Source organism: Rissa tridactyla, chromosome 2 (genome assembly GCF_028500815.1).
Source record: "Rissa tridactyla isolate bRisTri1 chromosome 2, bRisTri1.patW.cur.20221130, whole genome shotgun sequence".
NCBI lineage: Eukaryota > Metazoa > Chordata > Aves > Charadriiformes > Laridae > Rissa > Rissa tridactyla.
In genome coordinates this window covers 110,726,684-110,744,946 of record NC_071467.1, presented here as the reverse complement: position 1 = coordinate 110,744,946, position 18,263 = coordinate 110,726,684, and the positions used below count along the sequence as shown (strand labels likewise).

The window sequence follows — 18,263 nt, the reverse complement described above, 5'->3', positions numbered from 1 at the left end:
GATAGACTGAAAATCACTTACGTATGTTGTATTACATATTATGTGTGTCCAAATGAGGAATGTAAAGGGAAAGACCTTTGTATCTGCTGCTTCAGATGTCAAAAACTAAAATAACTGGACCATCCCTGGATAACTGAATTATTGTACATCCCTGTCGCATCATTCCTCCTATCCTAGATAAGTTCAGAGATAGGAAATAGCCAGGCTGTGCATCAGTCACCAACGCAGTATTGGCACCTTCAACTTAAGACAAGCTCGAGCTCACTTGCTGAGCATATCATATGCATGATGTACCTGAAGTGTTGCAAGATGGGCCCTTTTAGGACACAGGCCAAGAGAAAAAGCTTAAAAGGTGTGAGGAGAAAACCATCTTTCCTCTTACATGCATAGACGCTCTGACCAGCAGACGCTCTCCTCACCGCTAAACATCATACAAGGAATGAGGGGGAGCGGGTGGGAAAGTAGAGCCTGGGGGTCATTTGGTAGAGAGAGTCCATGGGTAGAAACACCCCTGGAAAGAGTGACTGTAAAAGCAGCTATGGAATGACTGTTTTGAGCCAGGAACGAAGCGGGATTCGTTTCTGTTGACAGCCAAGCTGGATCTGTTGTGCTGTTGGGTCAACATTTGGGTGTTCTTGCTTTATAATTTACACTGTATAGTAGAAATGAGAGTATAGCTTAGTGTGTATAGTGTAAACAGCTCTGTAAAGGGATAGACAGAATAAATATGAATCTCAGGTCCCTAAAAAAATTGTTTTGTATATTAGGGATCTATGATGGATCAGATTGCTTCCACAAGACATGGAGAGGATGTCTTTGCTGTTTTTTTTTAAGCTGTCTCACTATGGCTGGGAGTCTGTCACCAGGGCTTGTGCATGCTTTAGGCAGTTGCATGGAAAACATGCAAAGCTGGTAATAAAATGTGGAATAATCATGTTTCCTAACTTCTTTTTTACTTGTTTATAGAGCCATGCTTGTATTTTGATGCCATTATTTAATTCAGATAATTGTGTGAGTTTATTGTCCGATTTGTTTTGGATTTTTTCAGTTTGGGTATTTTCTTTTTTTGCAGATAAATATATTTGTATAGAATCGATGCTGGAAATACAGTAGACTCTTATTTCTGGAGAACATGACTTTCTGGGTTGCTTTCAGATTATGCCATTTGTTCCACTGGAGTCAACACACAGGAAAATGGGAACTTACAGAATTAGAATATAGTGATGAATTTACCATTTTCAGAAAAGCTGCTTAAAGTCATGCTGAAGCTGAAAATATTACATGTTTAAGTCTAATTTAATTTGGAAGTTTGCTGTTAATTAACACTCTATATCCATTAACATTCAAAACTGAAAGGATCTGCAGAACCACTTCTCCCTGGAGTAATTTGTCACCAGAAATAAAAGGTCTGCCTTTAAACTGAAGTAGCTTTTGGGTAGCGCGCTATGAGCGAAGGAACCCATATTAATGTTACAGACTAATTCAGAGGAGTGGGCTTGAAGTTCTTTGCGTTGCTATCTCACCGTTATAAAACGAATAGTAGTTGCCTCAGGTACTGTTGTGACAGCAGATGCCTTCTTCACTAAGTGACAAACTCCCATTGATTTTTAAATCACTGACTAGAGCATGGTAGTTGGGCATGCCCACAAGTGCTTCCTGGTTTAGAAAATGTTCACAGCATGTGAGACCCTGGGTTTTTTTGATTAAAAAAAGATCCATTTTCTGTTTACAGGGAACGCCAATCTTTATGCTATGATTTGAACTCTCTTTTCAAACCGCGAATAAATCTATTAGAAAAGAAGTAGCAAAGACGTGATTAGATGCGTAGCAAATGCAACACCATGCACTTTGTACCCCCCCACACACACCCTTCCTCCTTCTGTTCCTGTGTTTCTAGTGTAGCCTTTCGCAGTATTTGCTTCAATCTTTCCAGCGCTTACTATAAGGTGTGGCATTCCTGCTGGAGCTATTTTTGCTATAAACCCTGTTTAATGCAGTAAGTGAGGATTTGGGTCATTGGATTGTAAGCATCGTAGGGCAGTGTCTGCAAAGTGACAGCATATTCTAGGGGTGCAAACATACCAGCTGAATTTTTTTGCTCTCTGTACAGTTTTTTTTTTTGCAACAGAATCCTGAGACCCAATAATAGGTCTCTTAATTATTACAGAAAAATTGATATTAATAAAAAAAATATTTTATGTTTTCAGGACTTCCTGTTCTGTGCTACCATAGCCTTAATGAAGCCAGGGTTAAATAACTGCTTGGCTGGACAAAGGAGCTATGATTTTTCTTCCGCTTAATTTGTTTGAGTTCAACAGGATGATTTGACTTCTGATCATGTGAAAAGCATTTCATAGCATACTGGAAAGCTGTCTGGTTTTGTATCTAACGGACTTGACAGCATGGTTGGCAACAGACGGATAATGGAAGGCTAATGAATAATGAAAAGCTGATTGATTGAAATAGCAGAGCTGCAGGGAGAGAAGAGGGAAAGCTGGGAAGGAAAATGGAAAAAACAAACAGCACAGAAGTAAGGGATAACCAGCATTTTGATCAGTATGAGGGCATGTCTTCACATCAAGATTAACCCCACTCATAACTTAAGCATTCTCCATCTGCCACCTCACAAGAGCGCTTAACTCGTGCACCATGACGCATTTCATACAAGTCACTCAGCTTGCCTTGAGGAAGGGCGGGTAGGTTGGAATTTAAATATTTTTTCCACTACTATGACGATGACTACTCTGCAGTAGCCTCCTCAACTCCCATTAATTGGCCAGTGCATTCCGAAATTCCTACCAGAGCAGGTGTGCATAGCATCTCACAGTCTACTGCAACGAACAGAGCAGAGCAATAGCATTGGAAGCTACCGGGGATACTGACAGATGCTGCAACACGTAGTTTGTATTTACACTTCAGCGAAGACATCTCTATTTTGGTAACAGGGATAACTCTGTTTTCATGGCACTCACTCTTCAGATCTCCAGCAGGGAAGAAGACTTCTTACTCATTGCTAACCAGTCTCTCCAGATGGGATACGGTCTCTGGGGCGACTGCGCTTTAAGACAGATTCGTCTGCAAATGTGACAAAGATTACTGGGGAGAAGAATTAACTCCGGGTATCAAAAGTGGGAAGACTATCTCCTCATGTTAAAAGAGAATGACTATCTAGTCAGATATCTCGCAGTCTGATAGTCGTGATATCTGTGTCTGGATGCATGCGTTAATGTGGAGGAAGCCAGCTACCATTAATTTCCTCACACGCTGCCAGTTGTGGCTGAGCTTGCTGGTGCAAGGCTTGCTCTTACACTTGTTTTCACGGTAAGAATTATGGAGTAGAAGTTGAGTTAGCACTATGTTTCCTGCTATGCCTTTTCATGCCTCTTTTTTGCAATGCTGAATGGAAAAAGATCTGCTACTTTCTCATTCTGATGTACTACTTTTCCTGAGCTTTGACATCACTGAAAAATTAATAGTACTGTAAATACTATCCTTTCTTTTTTTTTTTCTTTGCAGAATCTGTACCAAAACAGGTTCCTGGGCCTGGCAGCCATGGCTTCTCCATCTAGGAACTCACAAAATCGGCGCCGGTGCAAAGAGCCTCTCAGATACAGCTATAACCCTGACCAGTTCCATAACATGGACATCAGGAACAATTCCCATGAGACGGTCACCATTCCTAGGTCTACCAGTGACACGGACCTTGTCACTTCAGACAGTCGGTCTACCCTGATGGTCAGCAGCTCCTACTACTCCATCGGGCATTCACAGGACCTAGTGATATACTGGGATATAAAGGAGGAAGTGGATGCAGGGGACTGGATTGGCATGTATCTCATAGGTAAGTCCCCCTTCCCCTTTGGGTTTCTTGCTGCTTCTTTTTTTACTTAAAGCATTATGGTAATATGGGCTAATGGTAATAATGAGCTAATACAGCTCAGTTGAGTGTAGTCTTGAAGTGGATTTATATATGACAAGATTTCTTCTGCTCCTGAATTGCTGGTTGCAGTCCTGGCCCTTACTTATTCTTCAGTAGAGATATGGGAATGCTTTCTGTTGACAGTTTGTTGAAATTTCAAGATATTTTCATTTTAAAGACATTTGGATTTTAGGAAAATACCTCCTGTATAAAAAAAAGCATAATATTTTCAGGATTTCCTCTTGCGAGTCCTTGAGTAATCTGTGACAGATGAGAGGTTTTACAAGTCAAGAATATGAGTCATTTAAAAACCCCGTGAAATAGAATGACTTTTCCTGTATAGCCAAAGGATATTTTGATATGAACAATAATTATAGACTGAGGCAGTCTGGAATTGTCCCAGAAAGTTTTTCTTTTTTTCTGTATGTATTGGAAGTTGTATTCAGCCATATACATTAGCATATTTTTAGCATCTCGATCTAGTAAATCCAGCCTCATGTAAGAGTAATAAGAAATGATTTCAATGGACTTTTACCTGATTGTTTCACTTTGGTATAAAATTAGCATTTTTTTAACCTGGTTTGGTTCCTATGGAAGTAGTCCTGCTGCCTAGACTGAAGTCTGTGTTAACTCTTTGCCCTCTGCTAAGCTTTGGACATTGTGGATCAGTTTCAACCACGTTCCTCTATGGATTAGAGGTCCTAAAAATGTGAAGTTCTTATATTTTTCCTGAAAAACAGTGGCTTGGTAAGAAAGACAGGCTCAAACTGGTGCCCCCACAAAGGGAAATGTTGGTAAAATGCTAGCCTTACCTGTTTGGATAAGTATGCCTAGCACTAAGCAGGTATTTTAATTCCAGTAGCAATGTTTTACCTTGCCCAGATAGCAAGCCAAACAAAACCAGATAAAGTATATGATATTGTGAGTTGATCTTTTGGAGCAATCGTAGGGGGCATTGTAGGGAGCTACAGTTTTGCTTTAGTGGGTAAGGACAGAAGGGTCACGTGCTGAGGATGTGGGAACACAGATGTTGGTGACATGAGATGGGATGGGAGGTCTGAGCATGTGGAGGAACCCTGGTGTCACAGTGTTAAGCATTAGAAAATGAGTTTGGGGTATTGCAGAGACTGGGAGAAAGGGAACGTGAAGGTGGCTGCTTAGGACATGGAGGGAAAGGAGTGGGGGTTACAGTAAGGCAGGCTTGCAGTACTTGTTCCCGTGAGTAACCTCATAAAATACCCTGCTTTGAAAATAAAAGTAGGCTTCTCCAATTTAAAATCTTTCAGGAAAAAAACAGAGACTGGATTTAAAACAGATGCTCTCAAAGTAGTCTGTTTTGTTGGCCTTAACAGAATTACTTGTGTTTACAGTTAAGCTTGCAGTTGAGTGTTTTACTGGAAGAGATGAGAAGACACAGCAGCCCCCAGTACTAGCCAGTAAGAAATACTCTAAGCCTATTCTGTAGCAGCACAGGCAACTCATGAAGGACTGTATTGCTTCAGTAAAAAGAGGCAAAGCATACCTTCTGGTGGTCTGGAGACAACAAGAAAGTCCACGGAGCTGTTTCACATTGAACTCATTCAGCCATGTTTCGTAGCTCAGACATTGCATCAAGGGCTGTAAAGACACATCTTGAATTTTTTTTTTGATAGGTAACCTTAATACTTGAGGGATTAACTGGGAGAGAAAAATCCTTCTTGATACTCCTGTGTAATTTATCCTATCAAACAGGATGTTGCTCCAGACACCCCAGGAAATTAGAAGTGCAGATCGTGAAGTGGATCCTTGTCCCTACTGGCTGAACGCCTGGTCTTAATGGCACTAGTCAATGGCTTGTTCCAAGGAACACCGCTGCCAAATGAAAGATGAATAGTGTGTCCGGACCCCAAGAAACCAACAGTTGACCCTTGTTGTCTTTGAAGGTGTTTTGTTTCCAGCCTCTCAGGTTCCCAATCTAAATAACTGAGGAAATAGCAGGCAGCAGCACCCCTTGTTCCTTTTTTCTCTTCCCTTCCTCTCTTCCCGCTCCTCCCCTCACAAAACCTAATGTGAAATTTGGTGTTTTAGTTCCCTTAAAGAAAGAACATGGGAGACTGAAGATCTTTTGATGTGTGTTTGCCATGGAAAACACTTGGAGTCTAGGAAGGTGACTGCCACTATGGCTACACCTACATTAACATAGTAGGGGGAACCAGTGAGAATGGGTCTGTAGAAGCAAACAGCTGCTGAATATGTATTGGGGGGGTTGTCTTTAGAGCAGTCTCAGTCTGGCAGACTGAATGCCCTTCAGTTGCTGTAGTTCACCTTTCAGTCTAGCTTCACCAGGACAGTTTGTGTGACCAAAGATCACCACACAGTCTGGTGGTGACACAGTGGGGACAATTGGAAGGGTCGTTCCAAAAGCATGCTGCTCATCTCAAATAAAACGTCGATACATCCTGTATTTGATGTTTGTGACGAGTCCACAGGGGTGGGAAACCCAGACATCCTAATGGCTTAGATTTGTGTGTGTGCGTTTGTGCAGATTTTCCAAGCCTGCATTCCTGTTTAGGGATTTCCTAAGAGAGGAAATGTTCCTGGCCTTGTGGGTATGACCTTCACAATGTAAACTGATATATGATTATGTTTTGAATTAGCAGCCAGACTAGAACAAGAGAACTGAAGAAACTATGAGCTTTTCCCAGTCTGCTCAATAGGGGATTAGTGTTGAAGCCTATTATTACCACTTGCATGGCAACACTGTTAACTATTGCATTGCTGCTGGTCACTCTGCTGTTTGCCTCAAAGCCAGCTCGTGGATACAACCCAGTCCTTTTTTTGATTGTTTGCATTGGTGAAATTTGAGCTGAAATGTTTCAATGTGGCAATACTTTAATATTGCAGTGAGTCATGAGAACAATGAGAAATTATTTGTGTCCTTGGGGTATCAGGCAGTGTATTGTGGATTTTCTGTAAAAATCAGTGTGGGAGCATTAGAGTAGTTATTTGTTATTCGTCTTGTGGGAGCTGCTGGGCATCCCACGAACGGGCTATACAGAAGCAAAACAGGAGACACTTCTCACCTTAAGGAGTTTAATCGTTGCCATTGTAGTCCTCTAGGAAATATCTCCAAATAATTTTATACAAGTGTTGGTTTTGAAACATGTAAAACTTAGTCTGTCCTCACCACCATTGGCATCACTAAAATTTTGATGATACCCAATAAACTGCAGGCTTCAGAACAAAGACGTTACAAGTCTAGGGAAATAAAGATGTTATAAAAGGCTTCCAAAAGAAAAAGAGCAAAAATTGTGTAGCGCATACATTTTGATATCATAGGGCATTTTGGGATGCTATTCAAAGGTTAAAGTAGCTTGAAAGGAGAGTTAAGGGAGTTCTCCCTGTAGGGAACTTCTGCCTGCTTGCTCCTCATGAAGGAGCCACGGCTCCTTTTATCAAAAGGTATCTGTTTTATTCCCCTTCAATCCATGTGCACATTCATAAGGGTGGCCAACTGGGAAAACAGTCTTTGCAGAAGCAGGTAAAAGCTGTATTTAGAATTGGTTATTAGAGTTAACTTTTGCTCATGGTCTCAGAAAATGGACTAGGGTGACAGTTGATCGCTTGTAAAACAGTGTAAAAAATGGTGATTGTGTGTCTCATGGCAAAAAATAGTATTGAGTATACCCTGTAGCTGCATGAAAACATCCATACGCACCTACATGATTTTGATGTAGGGCCGTAGAAAAACGCCTTAGTTGAAGGGAGAATAGTAAATGTTGACTGTGTTAAAATATAGACGTTATTACTTCAGTGCATTTTAAGATTAGTCATGGTAAGATGACGAAAAATATGGAAATTGGAAGAACAGGCCTTTCTGCCTTTGTCTGTTAATGACATACTGTGCCTTCAGGAGTAGGAATTAAATTTCATTCTTGCTAAGCTTGAACTCTAGAGATGTTCTAACTTCCCCTTGTATATACTATATATCAGCTCTGAGCTATGCAGAAGAACCTCTAAATTCTGTAACAACTCACCTGGGGTGTGCATTCACCTTCCCTCAAGAGAACTATAGTAGTATGAACATCAGCAGTCTTTCAGAAACATATCCTCAATAAAAAACACGTGAAATTTGAACATAACACAGCTCTACTGCTATTTGAAAATCTCTGGAATTTGATTTTTCATTGCAGAAAAGCTATATATATCAAGAAAATGCACGTTTTGGGGGGGGGGAGGGCGGGGGGAGAGAAGTGAAACCAAAACAAATTTATGAATAATGAAGATAGCATGTCTGTATATTTTTAAAAAGAACTCTCATTTAGTGGCTACTGTGAGACAGATGGAGTATTTGCAGTTATTTATCTCAAAGCTTTCTCTTTCTCTGTTATCTCATTTACTATTATTATTTGCTACAGTGTGAAGCCTCTTAGATAAATTAATATGGACTCCTGGCAGCTGCCTGTAGATAAAGAGCTATCTTATAATTACTGCAGTAGCATTTTAGCTGCTACTAGATTTCACTTCCATCATCTCCGTATCTGATGTAGAGTAGCTAATGAGAAATGTTTAAACTAGACTTTGAAAGAATTATTTGCTCCAGTGTCCATGCCCACTAATGTTGGGAATTTATCAGGACTAACATTATACTCTTCTTACCTATTTGTAGCTTTTTTCTTCTGGCATTTCCTTACGGGAAAGCAAAACATTATTAAAGGCTATTTATTAAAAGTTTCTTCGTACACAAATCTTGTAGGGTCCAATTTCCTGTCTGTATTTGGCTTTTGCCAGAGTGGTTCTTCTCAAATTTATCTAAGTAGGAATGTTTTGACCTAATTAGTGACTGAAATTTAGCTTTAAAACAGTGTGTTTTCCTCCTGTTTCAGCCTTTGATGTTATTTCTCTCCCAAAAAGGCCATTCACCATAATCTGACAGATCTAATTGTAAAAGATATTGGTTAATAGACATTTAAACACTTGCTTAAACACTTCCCAGTGTTTTAAGCTTAGAGGACCTTGTGTTGCTGTATTGCCCACTGAGGCAAGTGGAAAGATCTGCATTTTTCCTGCCGTCAGACTTGGATCAGAACTTGTTTGTACAGCTATTTCACCAAACATCCAATGCATACAAGCAGAAAGTGTCGCATGTTGCCAGCAGAGATGGAAAATATTAGAAACAGTGATGTGCATATAAGGCTAGAAGTTGTGGGTCCCTGCGTTACAGCTCTAATCCCCAGTTCAGGCGGTCTGTGCGTTTGGATGGTTGCTCCACCTCTCTGCTTCAGATATAACCTTCTGTAAAATAACTCTTCACGATGTGCTTGCTTGGAGTGAATTTTGTTGATATTTGGATTTATTTTGTCCTTGGGTTACCCATCTTCCCAGTCCTTTTATGGCCTTTGGAAGAGAACCTCACTCTGGTCTTAGAGCTTCTCCTCAGTAAGTCGTCTTGTAGCTGGGTCTCTCGCCAGGCTGGGGATGGTGGCCGTGGCTGGCTATGATCACCTCAGCAAGTTAAATTTTGTTTGACACCTGCAATTCCACTCTCTCTGTAAAACATCAACAGAGGTGCCTAGTGGCCAGCTTTCACCAAGCACAGCACTATTTATTTCAGGAACAAAAAGTGTCAGAGGAGCAAACCTGTCATTAAAAAACAAAAAAGGCAATAGAAAGCCCTCACAAATGCTGAATAGAAGGGGGGATATTAGGTATCATAGGCTTTGGCAGATATATTAGTGCAGCGATATCAGTTCTTTGTTCCAACCTGGCTTGCTTTCACCTGGCTCCTCTTGGATCTAGTGAAAGTGACTTCTCTTTATCAGGCTGAGTCACCTTTTGCCCTTCCCAGTTCTGCATGTGGTGGACCACTTCAGCTAGATGAAACTGGGATATGCCGTTTCCAGACCCACCAAGTGCAACATGAACACAATTAGCTTTTGCCTCTGTTTCACCCCTTTACAAGCAGATACAGTCAACACTTAAGTGCAAGGGTATCTGAATATCCCCAACACGTGTGGCTTCTGACCCATTCTCCCTTTCAGTGCTTGCAAGGTTCACCTCTGTCATTTGTGTCGTGTTAGTAGCAGTGCACCCAAAAGCTTCTGTAAAGGCGTTAGTGCAGTGGTGGTGTGCTTTATGGTCTTCTAGGGAAGTGGTGGTAAAGAAGCCAGTTCTTTTTCTTAAATATCTTTAATATGTGGTAGAGGCTTTTTACCATGTGCCAAAAGATTCCTATTTTCATTTAATATTCCTCCATAAAATAACAGCTATGGAGTTATGAACCTCTTTCTAGGTGAATGGGTGGGAAAGAGTTTTCCACTTCAGCTGTCATCCTGAGTATCAGGAGAGGGAAAGAATGCAGACAGGGAGCACAGCAGCCTCATGCCTTCTCAGTGATTTCCAGAGTCCTTATGCCTGTGGAGAAAACTGCATCTGTGGTGTGTAAGAAAGGCCCATATTGCTATATAGCCCAGACTATAATGAAGCCAGTAATGATTACTCACTAAAGCATTTCTGAAGAAGTCAGTCAGCGGGGGATATTGGTGCACCAAAAGCCAGGTTTTGGCCTCAAGCCCACAAAAGGAGCATAATCCATGCAGCATGTTCAGACCATTGACGGGGTAGAACCAATCACGGCACAAACAGTGGACGGCACAAACATAAAATTCTTGGCAGCACAAGGCTTAAAGCAGAAAGATTTGTCCTCTAGAGGTTGTTAAGCGAGCCATGTGGATTTTGAAGGTTCAGCATATGTTTTTCTTCTCTTACTTTTCTAACTCAAAGTAAATCATTCCCACTCCTTACTGTTTGTAACACTTAAGCACGCAGTTCATAACACTTGAATATTCCTATGCTGCCCTTCACAACTACTGTAATGACTGTGTGTGCATTTAGCTTTTGTAATCTTTCTTATCCATTGATCTCTCCAGCTCTAATGACATTTTTTTCTTCACTGAAGATCTTCCACTTTTTAATAAGCTTATAATTGAATACCATTTTTCAGATAAAGTCACTCCAGACTCTCAAGAGATTCTTTGCACTGTGGTGCTTCAGTGCACACATTACAGTTGTGTTTGGGGTTGGGTTTTTTTTGCTGCCGTATCAGATCACAAATGCCTGCCTAATTCTAATTTAGTGTCTGCCGTTATGTCTTTCAACATTGCTATAAGCCCATTTTTCAAATACTGCAAATTATTTCCCCCCTACTTAATGAACATTGTTAACCTGGACAAATGTCATCCTTGTTCACATTTCAGATCTTCCTATGTCCCTTTGTATCTTGTCTTTATACTGCCTTGGGCCTGCAGCATCTCTTATTTTAATATCTTCTAGCAAATTTCATGGGTGTACTGTTTTCTCATTTTCCAAGTTGCGCTGTAATCAATGGGGAGGCTTCCACTGACTGACTGTGAGAACTTTGAAACTGTTGTTGTATTAAAAACAAGCAAACAAAACTCTTCCATGTTGTACCTCACCACACGTTGCATATCTTCAGGTTTTTTCAGTATGCATTGAGGCAGGCATGGTCATCTTTGGTTGGATTCCTCCCTCCCATCTTCAGTTCTGTGTGCAAGTGGGATGTCATTCATGGTGGAGAAGTTTGTGCAATGCATAGCTGAAGTATAGCTGTTGCTGTGCTAAAACCTAGATGTGGTCCATCTACTGCAGCGGTGAGAATAAATCTAGAAGTGCAGAAGCTTTAAAGCAGAAGACCATAGGTGGGAGAGGCATAGCTGAAGTAGCAATGAGAGCTATGTGGGTGTAGAATCAAATGATACCAGTATTACTAGATAGGTGCCCATCCCACTGCAACCTAACATGTGATATGGGTCTTTTAGCCCCCACAAGCTATTAATGCTGAGCCCCAGCTCAGCTCTTTGCTTTCCTCGATCTGTCTGCCTTTTCAGCAGCAGATCTGTAGTAACTGGAGAGAAATACATGCGTGATGGGTTGTGCTGGAGCACAGATCCCAAACAATTCAAGGATACCATATATGAATAAGGGCCCATTGCCATCCGCTTCACTTTTAGCCAGAGACTCCACTGCTGAGGAGAGGGAAGTCCCTCAAGCGACAGAGCTCAGACTTGGTGTGGTTATCTCAAGGGCAAGGAGGGCAGAACAGTGAGGAAGGATTGGATCCGCAGTTCGTCAAGGACCTTCTGAAAAACCATAGGCATATCAGCCCCAAGATTTAATAGGGTCTCTGTAATTGGCAATCCTGTTTGCTTTTTCCATTGGTATTAGTGTCATGAAAGATCAGAATGATATCTCCGAGCAGTAATTTGGAGGTTGCTGAAGTGTTAAAGGATAATGTCATATGTAGCTCTGAAAGTGAGCTAGATGTTCAAAGGTAGAAGTGTTTTGCTGGAAGTTATAACTCTTTGATTTTGGGAGTGGATGACAGGTGTCCTTTGGGTTTTAATTGTGATTCTTTCTGCTTTAGATCAGGTGGTTCAGGTTTTAAACCTACCATGCCTGCCTTTCCAGGTGCCTGGAGCAGTTTTATTTAGAACAGCATTTTCTGCCCTCAGTGACCAAGAATTGTTGCAACTTTGCCAAGTCCATCCCTGTTTTATTACAATTTATTCTTTTATCTCCCTACTTTCCTTTGGTCTTTCTCTGACCATGTCTTCCTCCACTATTCCTGCTATTCTGCACTCATTGTTCACATTTTCTCCCTCCCAGTTTACTTTTCTTTAACTGGGTAGGGAGTTAATTTTTGTGGGATCAAAATGGAACCGTTCGTGTGCTTGAAACAAAGCGTATGCATAGCTCTTAGATTAAGGACTGAGCTTTCAGCACCAATGAAGGATTAGGCCCTTGTTTTCCAGAACTCTTCTCCCTAAAAAACTATAAAAGAAGGGACGCTAACTGTAAATTGCAGTATGTTCATTGTCTGTGGCAGAAATTGGCAAATGAATTAACAGTGTTCGATCCACTTCAGAGCTAGATCTGTAGCTGCTGAAGTCACTGGAAATGTTCCTATTGACTCCTATAATGATAGTCAGTATTTGTGATTTTTTTTATTTTACTTTTTTTTTACTGTGGTGTCTTTGTAAATAAGAATTGGTATCACTCTTCTGCATCCCTTTCTCAGTAATAGCTCCTCTCCTGCAGAATGATGACCAGTTGTACAATTCTTCGGAGGCACAGTTTCCAAGGGCTATGTTTTGCAATGCTGTAAGGCAACACTGGCGTGGCCTCATACAACCCACTATGAACTGCAGTTGTGAACTGTAGAGGCTGTTGTGTTGTTCTTCAAGTGATAAATTGGATGGTAAGAGAAGAAACAGCAGAAATAGGAAGCTTATCCATGGCTTATACGCTTGTATTGTCTTCCAAAATATGCTTTAGAATGTCCTTTTCATACAGCTTTCTGTGCAGATTGCAAAACAGATCAACCAGATCTTGGCCTGTTGGTACAGAAAATAATTTTTAAAAACAGTTTGCTAACTATCTCCGTACGTCGTTGTAGTACAGACATAAATACTGACCAAACGCACTTTTAAATTTCAAGCCAAAGCATTTGTTCAGCTAAAGACTAAAAGTCCTTCTGTAACTTCAGGAGTACAGCATGTCTTATAAGGGATCAAGACATGAAGTGTAGCTTCTATTTTTATGCCATAATTGCATTAAGTTTCTAGAAAGCAAATGTTGTAATATGTAGTGCTAAATCAAATTAGTCATAGATAAGAGACTGGAATAGTGTACCAAGTTCAGGCACCTGTCTGATGTTGTGTGTTAATTATTTGCTTCTTTGAAGGTAGCCCAGGTTATTCTAAATTTTGTAGTTGTTACTGTTGGATAACGTGGGAAGAAAGGCTGGTCATACATATTGGCAAAATACTGTTTGAGAAAGAGGAGTAAGTTTTTCATTTTTGCCTCTTAAGTAAAACCAAACTGACCAAAAGGGTCACTCGGCTATTTGTAATTCGAACTCTGTCAGTCCTTCTGAGGAAGATGTATTGACTGTCTGTTTGCTTCTCTATGGGAATTTCAGGCAAGCTTTCAAATACTGAGGTCATGCCTGTTTAGTGTAGGCTGCTGACAGCACTTGAAGTCCCCATTACGTTTTTTTACAATTTTTTTTGAGGAGAGGCCTTTATCAACACTTTTCCTGAATTCCTCTGAAGAGAACGGTGTGTTTTTTGTCAATTGGTTACCATCCTACCGTCCTTCATCTGAAAGATAGCTTTCTTTGGTGGCCACTGTTTTTATCTTTATCTATATATAGTGCTTGTGAAGTATATTGGGATTGCTCAGCATGGAAGTGACAGCACAGAATATTTTTAGCAATAGGAGGCTGTGCTTGGAGGTGTATGGTTTGGTGAGGACAATCAGTCCATCAGAATTGCTGCTGGTTCCCAAAGCGCTTGGTAGTGGTTGCCTCTAGTGTGCCTTGGTCCCTCTGGCTGCTGCTCAGGCCCTGGCTGCCTGATGCCTGCTCCTGCATCACCTTCTTTTCCTCCAGGGACTGTGTGAGATGTGGGAGGTCTGACTGCTGCTGCTCCTGTCCCATGCAGCTTTGCAGGTCCGCAGCCGCCTTCCCTCTCACCAGCAAGAGGCAGCTGGCACCTCCGTGTGCCCCAGAGCAGCGGAGGCAGAGCAATGCCTGCTGGCTCCCTGTCTCAGCTGCCCTCATCATCCTTGACTCCAGTTCCAGGACCAGATGATGTTCAAAGGACAGCAACTCCTGAATACTCCCTCACTTGGTGTTTTCCTTAATTAGTTACTTGTTTACGATCCAGGGAAATGAAGCCATAGATCTGAGGGCAACTGCAAAGTGTTTGCTTTTTGGCCAAGTGTACCCAAACCCAGGCTATGCAGTGGATTGCCAGCTAAGCAAAGAGCTAGTTTAAAGGTTAATTGCATTTCAAAAATAGAGGGAGGGAGATGCATTACAGTGCTTCATTGGGAAAATGTCAAAAGCCATTAGCTGCTGGCTGAAATATACGAAAAGGGAGCAGCATTAACTCTGCTCTTCATTTTGTGTGGAGGTGAAACGAAGCATTTCACCATTTACCTTCGGGACTTAAGATGCAACATGTTTTTAAGGTCAGTTCCTTTGTTACAGGAATTCTCAGCAGAAGTATGAAATAAAATTTGTTTTCCTTTGCACGTACCCTTTATCTTTAACATACCATATCATTTATTCACTTACATGTGGCATGAGTATTGAAAAACATATGTAGAACACACATATGCACATACCTGTAGTACAGTAAACAGCTGTGTATTTCACATGCACAATTTTCTTTGTCAGTGTGCTGCATACATAATGTCCATGTTCAGGCAATAGCTCATCTGGAATAGTATCACCTGCCAACTAAAACAGGTCGATAAGCCGTATTCATACATTCCAACCTCCTGACCAGTTTCAACTTACAGCTATTTTTAACTTGCCAGGGGATATTTATTTCTTATCTTTTGCCTTCCAAAAATACATACTTTGGAAAAAATGAAAAAGAAAGATTTCCCTTTTGGACCTGCATTTATTTTTCTAGAGCTAAAATTTGTCTGGGTTAAACATCCCAACTAGTGTAAATTTCTACTGGACTAAAATTAAGTTTTATTTCTTTAGAAAGAGGGAATTACCTAGCTTTGCAAGAGACACAGACAGGGCTTATATCTGGCTGTGAGAAGGATCTACATACTGGATTTCTAAATCATGGCATTTATAAATATGTTTTGTTTACAGATATGTTTTTATACTTAAAGGCTCTACTGCTCCTACGTGGGGTGACCTGCATATTGCAGAGCTCTGTAAACTCATATTAAAATATCTTTTCTACTGCCTGAGCCTGTATTTCATCAATGGCTGCTGTCCATAAACTGCATGTACCCGCCTAGCTCAGTGTGTGTGTATATCTCTTCCCTGACATGCTTTGTGACCTGACCTTTTGCTTGGGATGCTGTCCTTCCCAGACACCCCGTCCCTTGCCTCTGTGACAGGAGGCAGCATGCAGATGCTACTCCGTGGGAGCAACTAGTTCCAGCTTTCCCGTGGTCTTGCTTGTCAGCTGTAACCACAGACAGGCTTGCTCTCCCTTCCCTTTAGTCTACTTTGGGCGTGCAGGTGGAGTAGTCCTTTTTCTCAGGCTGGTTTTCCAGGCTTCCTGTTCGTTTCTGACAAAAATGCGGAAGGGGGCTTTCTGCAGCCATCCCCGCTGGCTTAGCCCAGAATAGGGATGTGATTTGGTTTGGGTATAGGCACATGCCCACATCTCTGTCGAATTAGAGTTCATGCTGCCTTTGTGCCAGCTGCAGGGAGCAGACAACAACTGACGCAGTGGAAGTGCCAGCTGGCCCCCACAGACACTACACATGAACAGAGCGTCTTAAATCTGATTCTGGGAGCTCCTTTGCCACTAAACTCTGGCCTAAAATATCTGCACTTTTTTAAGCAAGGCCATCCAGTCTAGCTTAGCTAAGCCTCCTTAAGCAAGCATGGTATTTTATAAACAATATATCTTGAGAAACAGTAATTACCCATACATCTTAATAACATGGCAGGCGTTGGAGCATCTCCAACAGCTTACAGAGACTAACTGTGACAAATAAACATCATGAGTGACGAAGCCAGATAGCAGCATGCCTGAGCTGAAGGATGCTCTCCCTGTCCTGTCAGGACGAAGGGCCAGTCAGGGTTCCCAGGCTCCAGCTCAGTGCAACGTTTCATTATATGCTCACCTTTAAGTGTAAAGCATTTACCTTGCCAAAGCAAAAAGGCACAGCTCATAGGTTTAAATCTTCTCATGTGTATATAAGCGTTCTTTCTTCCATAGAATGATGTGGGTAATTCTGGATAATTGGTATCAGGATGGTCCTTTACTGGAGGTAGTGATTAGTAAGCCAAAGCTCTGAGAGCAATGGTGTGTACTTATCTGCCCTTTTTAAATATATAATTTTAAAGAAGACAAAACCAGCTATATAAAGTACAGAGGAAGAACAGAAATCATACCAGATGATTTACCATTGAAGGGTTACCGCAGAGATGTACTATGTGAATGGGCTGAAAGATTTCCACTTCAATGCAGAACATGAAACACAGCTAGTGAAATAATTACTGACAATTAGCAAGTCAGCAAAGGGACAGAGTGTTGTAGATAGCATTGCCATTTATAATTACCCATTGCAATCATTAATGACCTCTTTAAAAGGATTTCTGTAGTAAATCCCTCAAGAGAGTGGCACCAGAGGGTTCAGGGTTGGTAGCCCACTTACTTCCTCCTTTGGGAGCACAACTATGTAAAACCAACGGAACAACATTGCATCTGCTTAGCGCTCAGTTCTTTCAGTGAAAGTGTAATTCTTTCCATTTAAAAAGTCTACTTTGCTTAACATTTTTATGTATCTATTTTGATAATATGTTAGTCTTTGAGTTTCTTGGGTTTGCCCTTTGGGCTGCCTCTTCCGCTCTGCCGTTGGTCACACTGTCAATTCATCCTCGAACACGGTGTCCCTGGTTGCATGGCGTTGTCTTTGTTTTCTCATTGACCTACGTGATAACGAACCGAGTGCTTCACAGTGTTTACAATTGGTGTATCTTAATCTTGGATGGAGTGGTTCACATTTTTCCTCAGCTTTTAGGGTGACTAATAATTAATGAAATTGTCTTCAGAACCAAGTCTCAGCATCCACCCAGGATTGTTTCTGTTTAGTTAAAGTGCATTTGTACAAATGTCCGTTAAAATTAAAACTATCCTCTTTGCCAGGAGGCAAATTACAGGAGGCTGCTGGCTGGTGTCCGCAGAAGGAGATCGCAGCCCTTCTTTTAGTGAAGTGCTTTGGGATAGATGCCAAATCCATTTTATCCCCCTGAAACCAGAGCAATGATGCCGTGGCTGGGCCCATCCTGGGCTGCTACTTCAGCAGCTCGAGTTCGCGGCCATTTTGGGCTCTTCCAGGCCACTGCCCAAGAGTCCCACTCCCTTCTGGCAACCTGTAAATGTCTCCATATGTTTATTTTGTTGTTGCTGCACTGTTTCTATTTACTGATGACCAAAATCATAAGTGCTGGCCTGGCATCGTGGCAATTCATGCATTTGTGTTTGCTTGAAAGCCCGATGTAAGCTCACAAGTAGGCGAAGGAGGCCCTGAGGCTGCAGCACGGTCTCGCTGGCTGGTTTTTAAGCTGTTGGAGAAAAGAGGGCCAAGGACCAGGCCCTTGACCGGAGGCCGGGATGTGTTTGCTCACATCTACACCACGTAGGGCTTGCAGATTGATCTGGAAAAGAGCTCGTTGAAGCAGTCTAAAATGAAATTGGGAAGCGGACTGAAAATTTATCCTTGTGGGCAAACAGAAGGCCACTCCTCAGGCTCACTACCCACTCGCCTCTTATTTACACGCAGCCCTACGCATGCA

General features: G+C 41.6%; 1 protein-coding gene across 4 annotated transcripts in view; it reads left to right on the top strand.

The window, feature by feature from the left end:
- Positions 1–18,263, top strand: part of HECW1 (HECT, C2 and WW domain containing E3 ubiquitin protein ligase 1) — a 258,899-nt gene that overhangs the window by 80,374 nt on the left and 160,262 nt on the right. For all 4 annotated transcript variants that reach the window (XM_054192341.1, XM_054192337.1, XM_054192338.1 and 1 more), the window contains one exon: positions 3,517–3,841. In XM_054192341.1, coding sequence (XP_054048316.1) covers positions 3,517–3,841 — 325 coding nt within the window. The remainder of the gene's footprint in view (positions 1–3,516; positions 3,842–18,263) is intronic.